Below are 21,470 nucleotides of genomic sequence, written 5' to 3' on the forward strand. Positions count from 1 at the left end.
TATACCTTGAAACTAAGCTGTAACTAGACCTAGCCAGTTTCAGTAGGAGAGGATAATTTTAGACACTTGTAAGGTGGTACCTGGAGGCAATTACATTACTTGAAACTATCAACAGCTGTAGGAGCCTAATATTCTTTTCATCTCAATCTTAAAGGTCATCTGTCTTTCACTTATTTAATTTCAGTTTTCTAGGAAGCCTGAGGCATTCAGCTCTATTGCTGGGACTTTCCATGCTGACCTTCTGTTCCTACCCATACAAGAATTTTAGAATCAAGTTTTATTTATGGAAAAAAGACTAATGATAGAACACTAATATAGAATTGATCAGCAAAACTCCTCTTTTTATTGTTTATTTCCAGTATAGTTGATGACACAGAGCAGACACACAAATTATTGTAATCATCTGTCTTTAGGAGGATTGAGTTTCTTGCGTCTTCTGTGATACCTGGAAGAAAAAAATTGCAATGATGATAATTTGGTACGTCGTCTTGGATTTTCCTGTCAGGATTTGTTTGTAACCAGTAGGCTACAGCCTACATATTAATAGAGCTATAAAAAGATACACAAGAGCTACTCAACACATTTTTTTTCTGTTCACAAGGCGTTACCTACATAAAGAACACTGCCCTATTTACTGCTGCATGAACAAGTACACAATACAACCAACTTGAAAATTCACATCTGAATTTTGTATCTACTTTAGTTACAACCACCACCAAGATTATTAAAAGCAATTGGCAAATAAAACTTCAGGTTTTCCAAGCTTATTTACTCTATGCACTTGACAGCACTTTGGATAAAATTCATTTCACTAGATGGTCAGCTTCTCCCTTGCTTAAAAGGGTCCTCAAACATCAAGAAAATAAAAAAATGACCTGATCCTTCATCAGGATCTGCTCATATGAGTCCACCAATGACTCCCTCCCACTTTCTAAAAGCTTTAAAAAAACAAAACAGTTTGGCCTAACTGGTATCTTTTTAATAGTCAATTCAACTAAAAATTCAAAAATTCACTTTCAACTAAAACTAACACCACACTAGATCAGAAGAAGATATCCCTGATTTCATATACAAGGAAACAAAATTTTGTTGCTTATTGTGAAAGAGCAGTTTTTTCAACTGGAACAAGTTTCTACAACCAGTTCCTCTTCATCTAGTCCCACATGCTTTTTCTTATATAATTGCAATCATTTAGGGAAGAATTCAGCTCTTCAGTTCTCTGTTAGTTTCAGCTAACTTAAAGTGTTATGAAGCCACTTTTTAGAAAGGACTCATGACAGAGACTAAAACAAGCTTTGTTTCCACTGGCACAGCTGAACATAGATAATGCTTAAAGTGGAAGTACCTTTATCAGGAGTGCTTCCTCCTCACAAATCTTACCTTTTTAAGAGACTGCAAATATAAGAGCTAACAATGTTTCCCTATCACAGGCCCTTTCAAACAAGGAGCATCCAGTGTTTTTCACAGTAACTTAAGACTAAAAGCAATTACTACTGTGAAGGATTCTAGAAAGTTATCACTGGAGAAGGTAAGTATTCAAAAGGGGGTAGAGAATGCTGAGAATTTTATTTCCCAAGGGCTATAAGTCTCTGAAGAGAAAATAATTTGACCAAAGTGGGAAAACTGAGGTCACTAACTAAGGTCTTGTCTACACTACGGACATATTACCAAGCTTATCACCACTGCTAATATTGGTGTAACTCCACTGTTGTTCGTCATGGTGGAAGCCCTAGTGTAGACTGCCACTGGTAAGCACCATGTCATCTAACGCTGCTCAGAGCGGGTCTAATCTAGAACAGAGATACTAGGCAGAATCTAATGTTCTTGGTCAAAAGGTACTTTACATAATAAATTGGTTTCATAGTGAGACATTAACGAAGAATATCAGAATCATCATCTAATCAATCAGATGAAGAAAAATCTCCCTTGACATTACTATACAATACTCTTTTTGGTGAGATTATAAGACAGTATCTCCAGTGAAAATTCCTTAAGGAATTTATCCCTACATAAGTATTTTACATAACACTTAAATTTAACAGTTTGATGCTAACATTACTGTGTTGTACCTAATGAGTTTCAGTAGGGGTGAATTTAGCCCATGTTATTTATTCCTCTTTCTTTTCAACCCCCCAAAGAACAAATACTTCAGAAAAGACACTTACTGTCCCACAGGGTACCAGCGATGTTTTGTTGTATAAAACATTTTGCTGAGCTCCTCAAATGTAGGACCTTTGCTATTCTTTAGCTCCTTCACTTCCAATCTGGATTTCAGCACTTGATCATGTGTTTCTTCTTTGTTATCCACTGGATCTGGTCGAGGTATGGGCTACAAAATCATCAGTAATGAGCACATTACTTTAGTAAGCTTTTAGTATTCTTTAACTCTAATTAAAACATTTAAACACTTCTCTGAACTGTTCACAATCCAATCACTGTAGTATTTTACTAGTGCATAAGAATTAGAAAGTGAAACTGTCTCTAAACAAAAAGTCTATCTAGTCTGTTTTATCTTATGCAAGCTGAGTAAGTGCAAAGAATACAAAGGGCACAAATGATGGAAAGAAAATTAATTTCTCAAAATTTAAGGTTTTAGAGGCAGGTTAGGCTCCCACAGACTGCCAGATTTGCTTTGATTTAAATCAATCCACTCTGTGCTTGTCCTACTCTGGTTGGAATCTCTTTCCCAGAATTATATCTCCCATGCCTACATGGGAATCTATTTGCATCCCCTGCAGGTGAATCTCTCCTGTGGAACTATAGCACAGAGATATGAACTGACTGGTCCAAGACCACACAGGAGTGAGTGGCAGTCATAAGGAGAACCCAGATCTGTTCTATTCAGATTCATATACTGCACGCATCTTCATGGTATATTTTCCCTGCTTCCACTAACAGTTTGAACTACCTCTAGATAGTAGCCAAATTCATTATAAATTTATATCACAATATTCTGGCTATGTTATCCAGTGTACTGAGACACTTTGTAAGAGCTAAAAAAGGGATAGCTCAAAAGAACATTATTGGCCAAATTAAAGATTGTCTGTGCTTTCAAGCAAACAGGAAACATAGTTGTGCAATCTGTATATACCTGTGTGTGCTCATATGGAATTTCAATGGAAGGATGGTAGCAGACAATTGTCCTTCCATCTGATGTCATGGAAAGTTCCACTTTACTATAAAAGATGAAAAAATTATCTAGATCAGTTGTATCCCCGTATTCCAATAAAGTCCACCCTCTTGCTCAGGTGAGAGCACTCCGGAAGAGACATGAGTCAGATTGGCTGACCAAGAAACCGGTGGAAAGTCTAGGGATTTCTGTGCACAAGTTGTCTTTTGAACTTTAGACAGCAATCTCGAAAATTTTACTACGTGATTTAGCAGCCTAAGAACCACAAACTTTCAATGGGACTTAAGACTCCTGAGTCACTTAGACATCTTTGAAAATTGTACCCACTACCAGGGTTAAGTACATAAGATTTCCAGATAGTTTCCTCATAGTATTTTGTATCTTGTTTGTTTTTTTGAAAATATTTGGAAACTAGGCTTAAAATGTCTACAAGATACCTAGAAGCCAGAAATAAAGCACGAAAGACGATGGCAACTAACTCCTCTCAATGAATTTCAGGGCCAATGCCCTACAGAAGTGTCCAGCACCTCTAATCCACTGGGCAGGAAAGGGAGCTGGGATTTCTACCAAGTGCGAGGCCCTACCAGTCAGCTTCTACCTAGTAAGCATGATAAATGTGTAGCTCCACCAAACTCATTTTGCTGGAAGAGATGAGGCTTGTCTCATCTTCCCTGGAGAGCCTGTTAGCGTCTAGGAGGTGAGAGGGTCTACACTATTCTACCCTCCCTTCCCCATCTTTTTTAGATTTCTACCCAGTAAAGAACTCCAGTAACGGATTATGTTGCTACTCAACTTTCCCAAGCAGCTGCATGACAGTGCCATGACTTTTGTCGAAGTACTGAAAAGCAGCCATGCTCTTTAATTTCACCAGGCTTCTTGACAAACCTATGAATATCAGCAGAGGCATGACAGCCCTTTGTCTATAGATTGAGGAAGACAACACTGCATTGATTTTTCCCTTGATTCACATTTGGAACATTAGTTTCACAAGCCTTATGTCTAGAAACAAGGCTATTCTTCAGAAAATGGCTAGATCCAAAACTTGCAAAAGGAATAATTGGCATAAATAAAACAGCAAGACTAACAGCTGGTAGGGCAATTACTCCAATATGTATCCCTGAAGCTATGGGTCAAATGAAGTCCATAGTGGGTCAAAATAGATTTAACTGTGTACCAGTTATAGTCTTCTGGAAGAACTGAATATGTAGATTTATGGCGAGTACAATGCATTGCTCCAGCTGCAAAGATGAGAAAAAACACCAATGAGAACAAATGAAACTGCAGCAGAAATAACTTTACACCTGCATTCCGTTATCTCAAACGTGAGTGAGCTCAACCAGAAATGCACATTTAGTTTAAGTTTAACCAATCCATTTAGAAAGTGTCTGGAATATCATGCCAATATTTCAATCCTATTATAATACATATTTCTAAAACTGCAACTGGCCCAGTATCTGGGTGCTATCCCAGTGTTATCCAGGTACAATTCTAAGAAGTTGCAAAAAACCCATACCATACGAAACTGGCCAAGCACACAACTCCTAAAGTAAGTTTCTTACACAGTGAAATAAGAACACTGCTATACTAGAAGGTTGCATTACTTCGTTGCTTCTGTAGGCCAAACTTGCACTCAATTACAGAAAGTCCCATCTTAAGCTGCTGCCTGTTGCAAGCGTGTGTACAGGAGCGATGACAGGAACCATGAGGGAGGCAGAAATAGGGATCGGGGAGGTGGGGGTTACATTCCCCAGCCCCTGCTCATAGAGCTGCCTTGCCCTTTACTCTCTAGTTACTCAGCCTATGCCTCCGTCGTCTTCTCACCTGATCCCAGAGGTTGACCCCTTGCCCAAAGCCCTGGCTGGGAATCAGTTCCCCCAAACACAGGACCTGCCTTTCTCCTTCCAGGCAATTTTTGCAGAGGTGGAGCTGAAACCCTAGGGTTTTTTATAGACAGTCTCTACCCTGCCCCCACACTTCTAGTCCCTGATTTTTCCATCTCTACTTCCCCCATTCCTGGTCCCTGCTTCCTCACCACCATAACTCCCAACCCCCTGCCTCTCAACCCCCAGGTCCCTGCTCTCCCCTGCCACCCCAGTACCTGCTGCTTTCCCCAACCCAACTCCTCCCTGCTCCATGTCTGTTTCTCCCTGACACCCAAAACTCCTTCCTTTAAAACCCTTACTTTTCTTATACTCAAGGCTACAGACAATCTCCCCATGCAAGTTAAGATACTGCCTCTGATATGACACAGCAGGGGGCACTGCAGAGATTCCTCTGCCTGCAGTACTAGGCAGTCTGATTTTCCTGTAAAGCTGGCTGTCCTGGTTTTCTGATTTTCACCAAAATCAGTATGATTCTGCCCACTGATGCCTAGAACATTCCCTGAAATGTTGGAATTGATCAGATGCAGTGTTCAAAAACTATCACGTTACATACAGACAAACAGAAATGCCAGAAAGTTACGTAGAACCTTGCTTTGCCAGGCTAACAGATATACAGAATGAGAAATTATGAATACAAAGACTGTTATCCATGACATCCAATTCCAAAAATGCTTTCATGTTTCATGGAATTGCAGCATCTTCAGGCCCAAAACTGTATGGGGTTTTAGTTCAACAGTAATTCATGAGCTCATGCATTATTTTTGGGTTCTGGCCAGATCACAGGGTAGTAAACGCATACATTTTACAGCTATCTTATGATGTACTCTTCCACGTGTGGGTTGGATTTTTTTTAAAATACTTGAGTTTCAGTGTGTCTCCACTTTGAGGATGATTTTATCAAGAAGCATGCGTAATAGTAACCTGAACTGACATTTATGGGTTTTTTTAAACTGATATTTTTCAGGGATTTGTTAGGATGATATGCATATCTTTGTAAGAAATTAGGCTCAAGAACTCCAAACTCATTACTGATATCTGAAAGGGATCATAAAAATAATTAGTCTGGGTACAGTTCTTGTAATGTTCCATTATTTTACTATTTACTACAAGCGTGGATATTGTTAACTATTAATACTCCATTGCTTATGGCAGAAACACCACAAGTATCTTACGTCCCACATATTTCACAAGAACAGGCACAGAAACCTAAAGCTAGGCCAAGTCTACAACAAGTTTTACTGGCAAAACTCTACATTTGTTGGCACTGCCTAGTGTTCATTCACACTTAAGCTTCAGCGTGGTGAGAGATTTTATTACCACTGGTTTCAGAGTAACAGCCGTGTTAGTCTGTGTTCGCAGAAAGAAAAGGAGGACTTGTGGCACCTTAGAGACTAACCAATTTATCTGAGCATGAGCTTTCGTGAGCTACAGCTCACTTCATAGGATCACGAAAGCTCATGCTCAAATAAATTGGTTAGTCTCTAAGGTGCCACAAGTACTCTTTTTCTTTTTATTACCACTACACTTCAAGCTCTGAATTACATTCACAGGAAACAATAAGGAGTTTTGGAAGCAGAAAACCCAGAATCAGTACAACTGACAGAATGTTTTTCTTCCAACTTTTGCTTTCACATTTTAGAAGAAGCGACGTAGCTCATCTTCGATTTTATATCAAGATGGAGATACTACAAATACGATGTTCTTGGCGCTGCCTACAACTCCAGATTCCCAGCGCTTTTTCTTTCACATATTGCTACCGTCAACTAACACCTCCCCAAAAGCCAATCTGAAATATTGCAAAATCAGGCAACACTGCATATTATTGTTCCTTGTCCGCTTATGTCAAGGAATTATATTTTCTTACAGACTTTTTCTCAGCAATATTTTTTCAGTTCAAGAGAAGGTAAACGTGAGCCTAAGAAATCAAGTTTTCAAATCTCAGATTCCTCCTAATGTTAAAATGCTCTTTAAAGCCTGGTTAATGGAGCTAATCTATTTTAAAGTTCAACACTGGAAACTTCAAAGGCAGTCAAGTCGAAACATGACTTAGTAACAAAGCACATAACTCCATAAATATCAAACTTTAAGCAGGTGAAATATAAAGATCACTTCCCTGCCTGTGTTACTGTAAATGTTGCTCAGAACAAGTATCAATGCAAGAGTGTCTTTGGGGAAAAAACAACAAAAAACAGAAAATTTCTAAACATAGGATTTTTATAAAGCAGCACTATGTCTTACTCTGTACTGAGGCCTGCCTACTGAATGTTGCTAAATGCATCCACATGGTACGGGACCACAAAGCTCTTCTCAATGCTACTGCCATGCTCACAGGAGACAGAAAATTGGTGATGGAGAAAGAAATATTCTGGACATAAATGGTATCCTTTTTACTGCAGAACACTCTTCTGAAGGAGCAGGTTTCATCACTGTTCAGGAGACAAAAGGGTTGACAATTAGTTTATTAATAAAAGATTCAAGATCTATGAAATATATGACTTGCACAGCACCTTAAATATTGTTCAATAAGTGCTGGAAATATTTGTAATGAATTAAGAATTAGTACTCCTGAGGGAATTCTGTGCCAAAAAATTAAAAATTCTGTGCACAATATTATAAAATTCTGTGAAATAACACAATATAATCACACCACTTTCAATTATTTGCTTACAAGTATTTTGAAATGAATTACCAAAATAATTGAAAATGGTGTGATTATATTGTGTTATTTTGACAAATAAAATTATGCAGAACTTTAAAATTTTTAGGCACTGTATTTTTAATTTTTGGTGCGGAATTCCCTCAAGAGTACATTGTGCCACACAGAACCAATCTGGCTGTGGGAACTCAGTGGAGGATCCAGATGTGTGTGTATATGTGTGGGGGGGAGATCAGGATGCATAGGGCTTGTTGGGGGGTTCTGGGTGCAGGGGGAATGGGGCTCAGGGCTCAGCCGGGGGGAGGTGTGGGGGCTCAGCAGGCAGTCTGGGTGCTGGGGGAGTGGGGCTTGGTGGGGTAGGGGTCAGGGTACAGCTGGTTGGGGTTCAGTGGGGGGCTCCCAATGCAGAGGGTGAGGCTGGGGGGGGGGGGTGCAGGGATTCTGGATGCAGAGAGGTCCGGGTGCCAGAGGCTTCTGATTCAGGAGGTCAGGCTCGGCGGGGTGGTTTGGTGGGAGGGTTCTGGGTGCAGGGGGGTGGGGAAATGAGGCTCAACAGGGAGGGGGTTGGAAGGGCAGTGGGGGGGGGGGGGGAGAATCAGGGAGACCAGCTTCCTGTACTGTGACCCCTCCCCCTGTGGCTGAGGAGCAATGGGGCCAGGAAGTGGGGGGAAGGGATCACTTTATGCAGTGCTGCTCCCCCTGTCTGCCCAATCCCCCTGCACCTAACCCCTCCCTGCCAAGCCTCACCACCTCACTGATCCTGACCCGCTCTTCATGCAGACCTTCCTGCAACAGTGTAGAGCTTCCTGCAGTCGAGGGAGATTTCTGGTGGTTTATTTGACCCAGCCCTGGCTGCTCCCTGCAGGGGAGGGGGAGAGAGACTTATCTGCACTGCCAAGGAGGGGTGAATAAGCACTGGTGCACTAACACTAGAAGCTTTTCAGGAGGAGGAGCCTATGGTGAGTGTTCTACCCACTGTGCTAAAAGTTATACGGTGGATACCACTACCTCCTACAGCCAGATTTTGAATGGGACCCACCCTAGTAAGCAGCCTCTAAGCACACCGACCAGATCAGGCCCAGCACTTGACTTATGTGGACAAATACCTATCTTCCCTTCCCTTCATGAACTGCCCTGCAGCTTAAGCAGGAGATCGGCGTCTGGATGCTTAGAGTAAGGAAGCACTGCGCATGCTCAAAGGCAGAAAGTTAGACGACTTGGGAACTTTTATCCTGGAAATGTAGGCACTGAGTGAGTTTAGGCACCTACAAGGTTCATTGGAAGTTTTAGCAACATAAAACTTGGACTTGGGCCTTTAAGTATCTCTGTGAATCTAGGCCTCAGTCTCTATAATGTGGTTATAATATACAGTATATGGGCCTGGCTTCTTCAGATCTTGGTAAGAACATCGGCATCCTGTTCAGAACACTTCAGAATTAGTGTTGTCAGCAAAACCACCCCTCACAGCAGACATGTATAGCATCTGGCACTGCTGTCAAACAGATATATTTAAACATTTCCCCTTGAGTCCTAATAGCTATGCCAATCAGGTGTGTAAAGAGGCAATGACTTGCCCGGTAGCTTGCCTATAATGAAAGACATCCTATGCAACTTCATCAGAAACAAATGCAGAGTATGTCTAGTAACTGCCACACCCCATTTCTGGATCAGGACATCTGCTCTGCACTTTTCAAATGTGCTGAGACATAACATCACAATGCGTAGTGAGCTGAAAATATTTTTGTTGTAGCCTATGCAGACTGTGTTCTCGCATGTTTGTGGATATTGCACTAAGGACTCATTAATATTACCATCATAATGTAAGAGAGATGTAAGATGATGCTGTGTTTGTAAGTTAAATCTTCCTGGGAGCACATAGTTAATAAAGATATGGTTTACATCATGTGTGGGCTGAGATCAAAAGGGAATCTTTACAGTTTAAAGCACCAAACTGTAGATTAATTGGTTAATTCTTATGGGACAAGAGTGCCACCACTTTGTGTGCATTGCTTATACAGGGGAGTGCCAACAACCTCTGCATGCCTGGCAGGATCTACCATGACACTGCCAGGCCTTCATTGTCCTGAACAGCACATAGCACAGAGAAGGAGCACGTCACCTTAAATTAACTTTGAACCATGTAGTGAAACTTTGTCAGCACAAAACAGATCCCTGTGAACTACTGTAAAGGCTTTTTACAAAGAGCCACACTCAGAAAAGTTAAGCTCCATTGCTTCCCTCCTTCTCTTTGGACTTTAAATAAAAAGCAAAACTAAGTTACACTGGGACTATAAAAGCCTTTAGAAATGTTCAAGACAGATCAAAGGATGGATGATTAATATATCGTGTTTTGGGGAAAGATTCCTGTAATCTTCTAGGTTGCCCTGTCATCAAAATTAAGGCCACTTTACTTATGAACAAGAGCATCCATACAGCGATTTAAAGAGCTGTAATGGATGTGCATTAACTTCACACCTCCATTGTGTCCACATTGACAAGCCCTTAGTAAGGAAAGGGAATTTGAAGGAGGAAAAGCTACTGTTAATTCCTTTACATTAAAATGCTTTAACTGGTTTTCCATGACACCCATACAAATTGGGGGGAGGGGGAGGCGCTGCAGACGATCAGATGCAAATGCTTCTGATGCAGTATTAACCACACAATCAGCATGAGAGTTGCAAAGCCATGAACAATAATGGTGCATCTAATATATGAGTCAGCATTATAGTCTGTCCCTGTGCTAAGACAGTGTGTGTTTTTACCATGGAGTAACTAACATGTATTCACTATCCCACTGTAAAAACATAGTGGACACAAGGCACTTCAGTTTCACCAAAAGACAAACTAGTTATGGTCAGCAGTAGGATTCCATCCAACCGATATAAAGGATTAAGGTCCCCTCGCAGTCTTTTTTCCTCAAGACTAAACATGCCCAGTTTTTTTAACCTTTCCTCAGAGGTCAAGTTTTCTAAACGTTTTATCATTTTTGTTTCTCTCCTCTGGGCTCTCTCCAATTTATCCACATCTTTCCTGAACCGTGGCGCACAGAAGTGGACACAGTATTCCAGCTGGGGTCTCATCAGGGCTGAGTAGAGTGGGACAATTACCTCCTGCATCTTACATATTACACTCTTGTTAATATACCACAAAATGTTATTAACCTTTTTCACAAAGGCATCACATTGTTGATGCATATTCAATTCCTTATCCACTATAATCCCCACATCCTCTTCAGCAGTACTACAATTTAACCAGTTATTCCCCATTTTGTAGCTGTGCATTTGAGGTTTCCTTCCTAAATGCAGTACTTTGTACTTGTTTCTATTGAATTTCATCTGGTTGATTTTAGACTAATTCTGTAATTTGTCAAGCTCACTTTGAACTCTAATCCTGTCCACCAAAATACTCATCACTCCTGCCCAGCTTGGCATCATCCACAAATTGTATAAGCACTCTCTCCACTTCCTTATCTATTTCATTAATGAAAACATTGACTAGTACAGGACCCAGAACTGAGCGCTGCGGGACTCCATTAGATATGCCCATGTACTTTGACAACGAACCATTCATAACAACTCTGAGTATGATCTTTCAACCAGTTGTGCACCCACCTTACACTAGTTTCACATAGACTACTAACAAATCGCTAGTTTGCTTCTGAGACGATCGTATGGGACGGTCAGAAGCCTTAATGCAACGAACTTAACACGTCTAATGCTTCCCCCTAGCCCCTGGGCCGCTCACCCTGACAAAGGTGGCGATTAGGTTGGTTGGCATGATTGGCTCTTGACAAATCCCTGCTGGCTACTCCTTATAACCCTGTTATCCCCTAAGTGCGACCTACACACGGATTGTTCCGGAGTCGGTCGGTCTCCCCGAGGGTCCCGAGAAGCACCCACCGGAGAGCGCCCCAGAGAACCAACAAACGCGTTCGGAACCGGAAGCCACAAAACAGCCACAAGAACAGTTGTTTGACCCTCCGGGCCTTCCATACTCCCCCCCCCCTCCTCAGATCCTGCCCCTCCCTCGCTTCCCCCTTCCAGTCCCGTGAACGGCAGGGACCGGGCTGGGAGAGTGGCAGAGACGACAGTGGATGTTACTGCGCATGCTCACTTCGCAGGCTGATTAGCAGCCGAACAATTCGGTTTGCCGGCAGGAGCAGATTGTGACGTTACGTCTCTGGCCGCTCCCGCGCTGTTCAGGCTCCCGCCACAGCCCATCATCGCCTTCCATCCCTCTGCACCCCCAACCCGGGAGCCGCGGCCCCGCCGAGCCCGCCAGTCCCACAGCGCCGCGGGAGCGCAGAGCCAGGCCGCGCCCGGACAGTTGGGAACGGCACCGCTAGGGGAGCAGCGCTTACCTGGCCCAGCCCGGAGAGCGGCGCCATCATCTTGTCCTGCGGGGCTCCACAGATTCGACTGAGAGACGTTCAATCAACCAATCAGTCTGTACACTCTGGCCCGCTGCCTTCCTCACGGGGACCGGACGCAGTGCGACGTACATTTCCGGTGACGTAGACTCACCTGCAAAGCATGCTGGGAATTGTAGTCCTAAGCCGTGTATAGGCTAGATACAAACAGCCAGCGACCAAACCTCCCTCCCGCGGGGTGTTCTGCCCGGCCCAGACCCACCCGTCTCTCCCACCCACCACCAGCTGCGAGGGGAGGGGCCAGACCCAGACGTCCCTCCCCCCCACCACCAGCCGGGGGTGGGGGGACCCAGGCCCAGCATCTACCCCCCGCCCCCACCCAGGAGCGCCAGGCCCAACCCCACTCTCTCTCACGTGCCACCAGTGGGGGCGCCAAGTCCAACCCTGCCCACCATCAGCTGGGGGTGCCAGCTTCGCCTCCCCTGCCGGCCACAAGCTAGGGGTGCCAGGCCCAACCTCACCCCTAGGGGTGTCACGGGTGCCAGGCCCAGCAGCTCTGTCCCACCACCAGCCAGGGGTGCCAGGCCCAGCCCCACGTCTCTCTCCCTCCTGCCAGCAACCAAGGGTGCCAGGCCCAGCCCCCGCCCTGCCTGCCACCAGCCGGGGTGCCAGGCCCTAGTATCCCCCCAGTCCTAGTGGTGTTGGGCTCAGTGTGCCCAGCCGCATGACCTTTAGCTGAAGTGCAAGGTCATCTCTGTAATGTTACCTCAAAAGTTGTTCTCTTCAGTCTTTATTTAGGTAATGCTTCCATTAATCTTCAGTGGGAGTCTTGCCTGAAATAAGGGTTGCAGGATTGGGCCCAGGTTATCTTCATAGGTCACTGATAAATACCCAGCATTAATTCTAGGCAGTTTACAGGCAATGGCTTGTTTAATTTTTGGCTCCTTAAATGCTTCATGGTTAGATTGTTTACTGGCTTTTGTTTCTCTCCTAATGGTCCCTATATTTGGACTAGTATTTAACAGATACTTTATTAGATGGAAACAGGAATTTCCACAGAGGAGATCAGACAAGTGGTCCATCTAGGCAAGTTGCTAAATTGAGATGTTTCAGTAAAAGCTCACTTCATCGGATGCATTCAGTGGAAAATACCGTGGGGAGATTTATATACACAGAGAACATGAAACAATGGGTGTTATCATACACACTGTAAGGAGAGGTTTCAGGGTAGCAGCCGTGTTAGTCTGTATTCGCAAAAAGAAAAGGAGTACTAGTGGCACCTTAGAGACTAACCAATTTATTTGAGCATGCATCCGATGAAGTGAACTGTAGCTCACGAAAGCTTATGCTCAAACTTTAGCCCCCAACTAAAACCTCTCCAACGCATCATCAAGGATCTACAACCTATCCTGAAGGACGACCCATTACTCTCACAGATCTTGGGAGACAGACCAGTCCTTGCTTACAGACAACCCCCCAACCTGAAGCAAATACTCACCAGCAACCACATACCAAACAACAGAACCACTAACCCAGGAACCTATCCTTGTAACAAAGCCCGTTGCCAACTGTGCCCACATATCTGTTCAGGGGACACCATCATAGGGCTAATCACATCAGTCACACTATTGTTGGATCATATTAAAGAAGTTCTGTATTAAAATCACAAATGAGTTTGATTCCCCAGAGTTTAAATTCCAGGGTATTACTAATTAAGAGGTCTCTTGGTTTTTGGTACTGTTTCTCTCCCTCTATGTATGAAACTTGCAAGCTGCTAATTGTGTTAGTACATTCTAAGACAGAGTCTGTTCTCAAAGCAATTCACAGAGAGAGAGACTCAAAGCAATACTCTAACAACAGAAACAGCACCCAGAGACTCCCCACCCTTTTGTTGTATTAACCATGTGATTAAAATAGAGATAGAGGATGTATGTGGATGGATGCTTGGTGTGGATAATAACTGAATGATCAGGGAGGTGCCAGCCTAAGAATCCAGTGTCCATGGGCTGAAGAAGGCGTCAAGTGGAAATAATCAGAGGACCACCCCCGGTGGGCAGACTGGAATCCACCCAACAGCCTCAAGAATGGGAGAACCAAAGAACAAGATAACATCTTGGAGCCGTCAGGAATGTGCTATCTGCTGATTGATTCAGCAACAGCATGATGAAGCAATTCCCATAGACTGGCATAGGAAGAAATTCCTCTAAAAATAGACTCTAAAAAGTGAGAACTTTGGGGTCTGATTCTGCAAACCAACTTCCAGGAGCATCAGATGAGCATCTGACAAGGCCCTGCTCCCTCCTCATGTCCAGGCCACCTGGCCAGTGGCTTGGCATGAGCAACTCTAAGGCTGGTAACTATGATAACAACCTTGCAGAACCTGGGTGTGTGGGTGTGTATGTGTGTGTGTGTGTGTGTTTGTATGAATGAATGTGAGAATAAATATGAGATTGAATGGAATGTTATAGCTATAACTAACTGCTTAGTATGATTCTTTCTGTATTCACAATAAATGTGGTATTTTGCCTTTTTCCCTTTAATAAGATCCTGTTGGTTTTTATTTTATTGGTATAACATTTTGGTGGAGAATTGCGAAAGGGGGAATATTGGTAAAAAACCTCAGTTATTGTAAATATTGGTGTGCACACCGCCAGCTCTAGTGAGCTAGGCATTTCTATTAGGTTAACCAGACCTGCTGGCCTCCGAGAGGGTAGCAGGGGACCTGCTGGCCTCCGAGAGGGTAGCAGGAAGAAACAGGTTAACCAGACCTGCTGGCCTCCGAGAAGGTAGCAGGGAAGAACAGGTTAACTGGACCTGCTGGCCTCCGGGAAGGTAGCAGGGGAAAAACGCATAGATTAAGCTATGATTTCAGAATCTAGGCTGTGTCACTTGCTAAGTAATACCAGCAGTGACAAAGAGATTGAAATATCCATGTTAAGATGTTTAAAAGAAAACAGGGTAAGCCAGTACTAGAGGGAGGAATGGAGTCAGAAGGAACTCCAACCTCACCTTTTGTTAAAGAAATTACACCTTTTAAACAAATCCTTCAAAAATTTGGGCACAGTCCTTGGACTAAACAAGCCCTAGCTGATGTCTGCACTATTTCAGACCTAGAGGATAGATTGGCTCAGTATATCCTCATATACAAACCTTCTAGTGCTGCCAAAAGAGATGCAGCAGCAATTTGGTTGTTGTGGGAGGCATGTAAGGATTCTTCCCTCCGCTTGTCTTCATGTAAAGTGGAAAAGGCACAAATGGAAAAGGGAGCAGACAATTGGAAGGTGCTGGCTACAAATATCCAAAGCCAGCTGAAAATAGTGAAAGAGGCACTCCAGGAATACAAAAAGAGTGAAAAAGTTAACTCTGCAGAGGCTGGAGGGAGGCAGGTAAAGGGGGAGAAGGTCCTATGTACGGCACCCCCAGGCATAATTACAAAGAGAAAAGAGAGTAAAAAAAAAAAAAAAAGTTAACTCTGCAGAGGCTGGAGGGAATTAAGCAGTTAAACTTTGTATTTCACCCAAACAACTTTTAACCGAAAATGTTAAAAAGGAAAAGTGTTAGAGCATTCTTGGTTTCTTTGCAGCCATTCTGAAAGAAAAATGGGCCCTTTTCCAAAGGAATGTCTGTAAATTAGCCAGGCAAAAATAAACTATCTGATTAAAATCATTTGACTGGACAATTTAGTCAAATTTGCTAAAAGAACATAAGAGGGTTCTATTGGAACTTAACTGCCTCAAATGTATAAAGGGAATGTAAGACGTAAAAAACAGAGCAGTGTGGAAGGGATGTTAAGGAAAAGAAAATGTGTATGTATCTGTCTGTGTGTGTGTAAATATGTAAAGTTCTAAGGACCAGTTAGTTTTGTTTTTGTTTTAAATAATGCCACTAAAAATCCATTTGACTCTTTAATTCAAAGTTGCAAAACTGACAGACCTGTTTGCTAGATACAGGTAATTAGTGTTGTTTGGCTTTGGGATTTGGCATTTAACCCATAAAAGGTAACTCAATGCTTTACAAAATTTAAAATGTTTTTAAGTTGTGGCTGCAGCAGGGCAGTCAAAATCAGGAGAATATAAAAAAAAATTGTTTTGGATTCTTTTTGTTTGTTTTTTGTTTGTTTGTTTTTGTAACAAAATAGCAGATGAGAGTTGTAGTAAAAAAAAAAAATTAAAAAAAGACAGTGCCTCTCTGAAGCAACAGCAGGGGTGAGGTGCACAAAACAAAAAGAAGCAATGTTAGAAACACTGAGTCTTAAAATGGCTCTGAGTAATCAGACTGTCACTTTGATAAAGGTACATGAAAACTCTGTAAGCAAAAAAAGAAATAGTGACACCTTATGTAAAAATGGATCTGGATAATGTTATAGAAGTTAAACTATGGAAGGAATGTGCATTTGCCCCAGAACATGTGCAGGGTATATTGTAGAAGGGGCAAAAGAAATGCAAACATACCATGCTACTTAATTAAAATGCTATTAGGGCTCCAAAGGGAGCCACAATAGGTTGGGTTTTCTTTTTCAGATTGCTGTGTGTTTTGGAAGCAGAAGTTAAAAGTAATCAAAACTCTGGTGAAAGTTGATTGTGTCCCTTTTAAGATAGAGTCTCTGAGCTGCTGATGGCTTTAAATCCAAAAGCAGGAAGTTTCTGTGAAAATGCAAATTACCTAAATGATAAAGGAAGGAAAGAACTAGCAGCACAAAGGAGCTGCAGATAAAGGACATACCTGGTCAGCAAACAAATTGTCTAAATAAAAGGCATGGGATAACAAGATAATTTTAATAAATTTAATGATAATAAGTATCCCTGTAACAACGTATAGTGTGTATGATTTTTGGAAAAATCCTTTAAGGTCGTATGGTAATGATGCTTCTCAGTTATTACCTGTAAATAAAACTTAAAGCTTAACACAGCAGGAAAAACATTATAAACTTGGTCTGCTGTATAAGAAGGAAAACTCAGGGATTTAATGACTAAACAGTGGGATAATTTCCCCATAACCCTTAAAAGATAAAAGCCATTGAAACCTGGCCTGCCTATAGAACAAAAACAGGAAAATATGGGGGCAATTTCTCTGTTTTGCCTGCAATTAGCAAGGGTATTTGTAAAAGAAATATTTTAAGCAATAATCTGCCACCCCAAAAGGGGTAGAAACATGTTCTTTTTGTCTTTCAGAAAATCAGGAAAAGCTGCCAGCTGAAAAGCAACCCAATACCACGAATCTACTGTCACAATAGAAATTGTGTTCTGTGTTCTATATTTTGTCTTGTGTTTTGTGTTGTTGCTAGCACTGTTGTGTGTTTAAAAAAAAAATACTGAAGACCTGCAGGAACTTAAAAATAAATTAAGCTTTCTGTCCCAGCTACAGGACAGCCTGATACAAAAACAAGTACATGCCAATGTAGACTTGGTCCAAATTGGTCTGGGTAATCTAAAAGGCCAATGGAATCTTTAGTAATGGCTTAATACTACCACATGGCTTATCCATAAGAAAAAAAAAATATTAGAAATAGGAAACTACACAGCCATAGCTATGGGATGCACTGAAATGCAGATACTTGCACTAGCTACTTTGGAACACAAAATGTTCTGGGTCATATTGGGAAATATTAAGGGTTTGATGCATTTGTTAAAAAAGAAAGAGATCATTGTTTGACACTTATCAATATGAATGGATGCAATATGTTTCCACTATTGTAAACCAGACTTGTTAATGGGAGAAATTGTTGTCAAAATTGCACACCAACAGTCCCTGGAGGCAAAGGTATTGAAGGTTAACCCAGTCCCCATATTACACATGGGATCCTTTTGGCTACCCTGGACCTCGAGCCAGTGGGCTGGGGAGGGAGGGAAGCTATTGGACACTAGAGGTTGTACCGAATGGACTCCTCAAAAGTGGGTGTGCCTCACCTTGCCTGTTGCCCCAGAACCTTGTAGTAAAGATACATCACTAGGATCATGTATGTGGCATGAATTGGAATCACAAACTCAAATTGCCTCACAGTACTTTCTCTTGAATAGGCTACATAGAAAGTGACACTGACGATTATAAATCTTAGTGTCAAAAGGGGGATTATGTTGGATCATATTAAAGAAGTTCTGTATTAAAATCACAAATGAGTTTGATTCCCCAGAGTTTAAATTCCAGGGTATTACTAATTAAGAGGTCTCTTGGTTTTTGGTACTGTTTCTCTCCCTCTATGTGTGAAACTTGCAAGCTGCAAATTGTGTTAGTACATTCTAAGACAGAGTCTGTTCTCAAAGCAATTCACAGAGAGAGAGACTCAAAGCAATACTCTAACAACAGAAACAGCACCCAGAGACTCCCCGCCCTTTTGTTGTATTAACAATTGTGATTAAAATAGAGATAGAGGATGTATGTGGATGGATGCTTGGTGTGGATAATAACTGAATGATCAAGGAGGTGCCAGCCTAAGAATCCAGTGTCCATGGGCTGAAGAAGGCGTCAAGTGGAAATAATCAGAGGACCACCCCCGGTGGGCAGACTGGAATCCACCCAACAGCCTCAAGAATGGGAGAACCAAAGAACAAGATAACATCTTGGAGCCGTCAGGAATGTGCTATCTGCTGATTGATTCAGCAACAGCATGATGAAGCAATTCCCATAGACTGGCATAGGAAGAAATTCCTCTAAAAATAGACTCTAAAAAGTGAGAACTTTGGGGTCTGATTCTGCAAACCAACTTCCAGGAGCATCAGATGAGCATCTGACAAGGCCCTGCTCCCTCCTCATGTCCAGGCCACCTGGCCAGTGGCTTGGCATGAGCAACTCTAAGGCTGGTAACTATGATAACAACCTTGCAGAACCTGTGTGTGTGGGTGTGTATGTGTGTGTGTGTGTGTTTGTATGAATGAATGTGAGAATAAATATGAGATTGAATGGAATGTTATAGCTATAACTAACTGCTTACTATGATTCTTTCTGTATTCACAATAAATGTGGTATTTTGCCTTTTTCCCTTTAATAAGATCCTGCTGGTTTTTATTTTATTGGTATAACACTATCAGAGGCTCGTTCACCTGCACATCTACCAATGTGATATATGCCATCATGTGCCAACAATGCCCCTCTGCCATGTACATTGGCCAAACTGGACAGTCTCTACGTAAAAGAATAAATGGACACAAATCAGATGTCAAGAATTATAACATTCATAAACCAGTCGGAGAATACTTCAGTCTTTCTGGTCACTCGATTACAGACCTAAAAGTCGCAATATTACAACAAAAAGACTTCAAAAATAGATTCCAACGAGAGACTGCTGAACTGGCATTAATTTGCAAACCGGATACAATTAACTTAGGCTTGAATAGAGACTGGGAGTGGATGGGTCATTACACAAAGTAAAACTATTTCCCCATGTTTATTTCCCCCCCTCCCAGCCACTGTTCCTCAGACGTTCTTGTCAACTGCTGGAAATGGCCCACCTTGATTATCACTACAAAAGGTTTTCTTCCCCCCTCTCGCCCCCCGCTCTCCTGCTGGTATTAGCTCATCTTAAGTGATCACTCTCCTTACAGTGTGTATGATAACACCCATTGTTTCATGTTCTCTGTGTATATAAATCTCCCCACTGTATTTTCCACTGAATGCATCCGTTGAAGTGAGCTGTAGCTCACCAAAGCTTATGCTCAAATAAATTGGTTAGTCTCTAAGGTGCCACAAGTACTCCTTTTCTTTTTACAATGTATAATGACATATTAACATGTACATGGGGAATTTTCTTCCTAAGCATTTAGTAATAATTCAGTGATAGCTAGAAAATAAAGTATATTGATACAATAATTTGATGGTACGTTTCTAATTGATAATTATTACTGATTTCATAAACTTGTGGGTTGGCAGCAGCTTTCTGCATTAAATTGCATAGTAGTTGAGAGGTTCAGTTTATCAGCTTGCTGTACTGGGAGAATATTTGTAACCTTATTTTGTAGTAATGGTACAGGATCTTTCAGACTGGAGTGGCTTCTGGAGCAAGAGCCAGTTCCATTGTAACTGCTCAGGAGGGGGAATGAAGGCATTTTTATTTCTCTGTCGACTTATAAAATTGAATTAGTTACATTTCAGATGCTTGAAGTGTGTAGCGATTCAGTTGCTGTGGAGATGCAGTATTGATTTGGCATTTGAGTCCCAGCACAATTCAAGTGTGTCTTTATAGTCCCAGTAACAATGATAAAACTACGAAAATGAAGGAGACAGATCAGTCTCACACATTACTGGCATGCCATTGGAACATCCCTGTCCTTCGAGGTCACTTCAGCCAGTTCTTAACTCCTTCAGTGGGGTCGTTTCCCATTTTGGAAATACTCAGATTTTCTCCTATTAAAAGTCTGTAGGACAGCAGTTCTCAACCTGCAGCCCAGTTAGCACAGAGCTGCATCCCAGCTGTGTGCTAAAGGCCACCGGGCTCACACACTGGGGTCTGGGTTCCTGGCTGTCCGGTCGCCTGGGGTGGCCGGCTAGCACGGTCAGCGGTCTGGGACACCTGACTAGCCTGGTGTACGCAGGGGTCTGAGCCGGCCAGCAGGGAATATGCGGCCCACAATGACAAATAGGTTGAGAACCACTGCTCTAGGGCCTGAGAGACATCTTCACACCATTTGATCTTGTTTACCTTTGATCCTAGGTGTCATCTTTTTTCAGTGCAGTCATCTTTGGAAGCCTCACCCCCTTCAGCAAAATTTACCTCATTCTGCAATTATGTCTATTGCTGCAGAATAATTAGTTGCCCTGCTAAATTTGCAAGGCTACATGTAGGATTTTAACTAGAACTCACTAGTCAGTGATCTCTCAGTTCCAGCAGAAAAACATTTTTGCCCTTGATGATCTCCTCTTGTCAAAGGCAGATATCCATTCTCATCCTCCTGGACCTCTGCAGCTTTTGATACTGCTGATCATGAGATGCTGCAGTGATGCTCTAAAATGGTTTAAGTCCTTCCTAGAAGGACTCAGCCAAAAAGCAGTGATGGGAAACTGCACTTCCACCACTAGACTCTGTCACTTGTGAAGGTTCAATTCTCTCTTAAGTCTTATTCAACTTTAACATGCTGCCTCTAGGTGACCTGGTAAGATGTTTTATTAGACAGAGCTGGCCAAATAACAAAGTTGTTGTTTTGCTGGCAATGCTGTAATCAATCAATCAATAAAACCTTTGTTCTGGGTCATATTGAAAATGAACATCTTTTTAAATTGTGGATTAAGCTAAACATTTTGACCTGAAACATTTCATTTTGGTTTCAAGCATTTTTTATATATGTTTAAATGCTTAAAAATAAAATTGAAGGAGATTTGTAAATGAAAAGTCATTTTGAATTGAAAAATCTGTTCATTTCATTTTGAAAACAGCAAAACAAGACATTTAGATTTAAAAAAAGGTTTTATTCCAACTCAAACAATTCAGCAAAACTGGCACAA

At 42.0% G+C, this 21,470-nt stretch overlaps 1 protein-coding gene across 1 annotated transcript; it reads right to left on the minus strand.

Annotated features, from left to right (window-relative positions):
• Positions 1 to 315: 315 nt before the first annotated feature.
• On the minus strand, positions 316 to 12,189 carry MRPL42 (mitochondrial ribosomal protein L42). Its single transcript, XM_084629111.1, has 6 exons — positions 12,030 to 12,189; positions 7,252 to 7,439; positions 4,305 to 4,368; positions 3,092 to 3,176; positions 2,166 to 2,329; positions 316 to 445 (listed from the first exon to the last, which is right to left on the minus strand). The coding sequence occupies exons 2-6, from the start codon at positions 7,334 to 7,336 to the stop codon at positions 400 to 402; spliced, it is 444 nt and encodes a 147-aa protein (XP_084485237.1). The 5' UTR covers positions 7,337 to 7,439; positions 12,030 to 12,189; the 3' UTR covers positions 316 to 399.
• Positions 12,190 to 21,470: the final 9,281 nt, after the last annotated feature.

The sequence above is a fragment of the Lepidochelys olivacea genome (genome assembly GCF_965140295.1).
Source record: "Lepidochelys olivacea isolate rLepOli2 genome assembly, chromosome: 1".
Classification (NCBI taxonomy): domain Eukaryota; kingdom Metazoa; phylum Chordata; order Testudines; family Cheloniidae; genus Lepidochelys; species Lepidochelys olivacea.

Excerpts from the sequence above, each read along its gene's own strand:
- MRPL42 (XM_084629111.1), bottom strand. The coding sequence starts at position 7,336 with ATGGCAGTAGCATTGAGAAGAGCTTTGTGGTCCCGTACCATGTGGATG. Across the intron at positions 4,369-7,251 it reads TAGGCAGGCCTCAGTACAGA|CTGGAGCAATGCATTGTACT; the intron begins GTAAGACATAGT and ends TCATCTTTGCAG. Across the intron at positions 446-2,165 it reads CGCTGGTACCCTGTGGGACA|GTATCACAGAAGACGCAAGA; the intron begins GTAAGTGTCTTT and ends TTTTTCTTCCAG.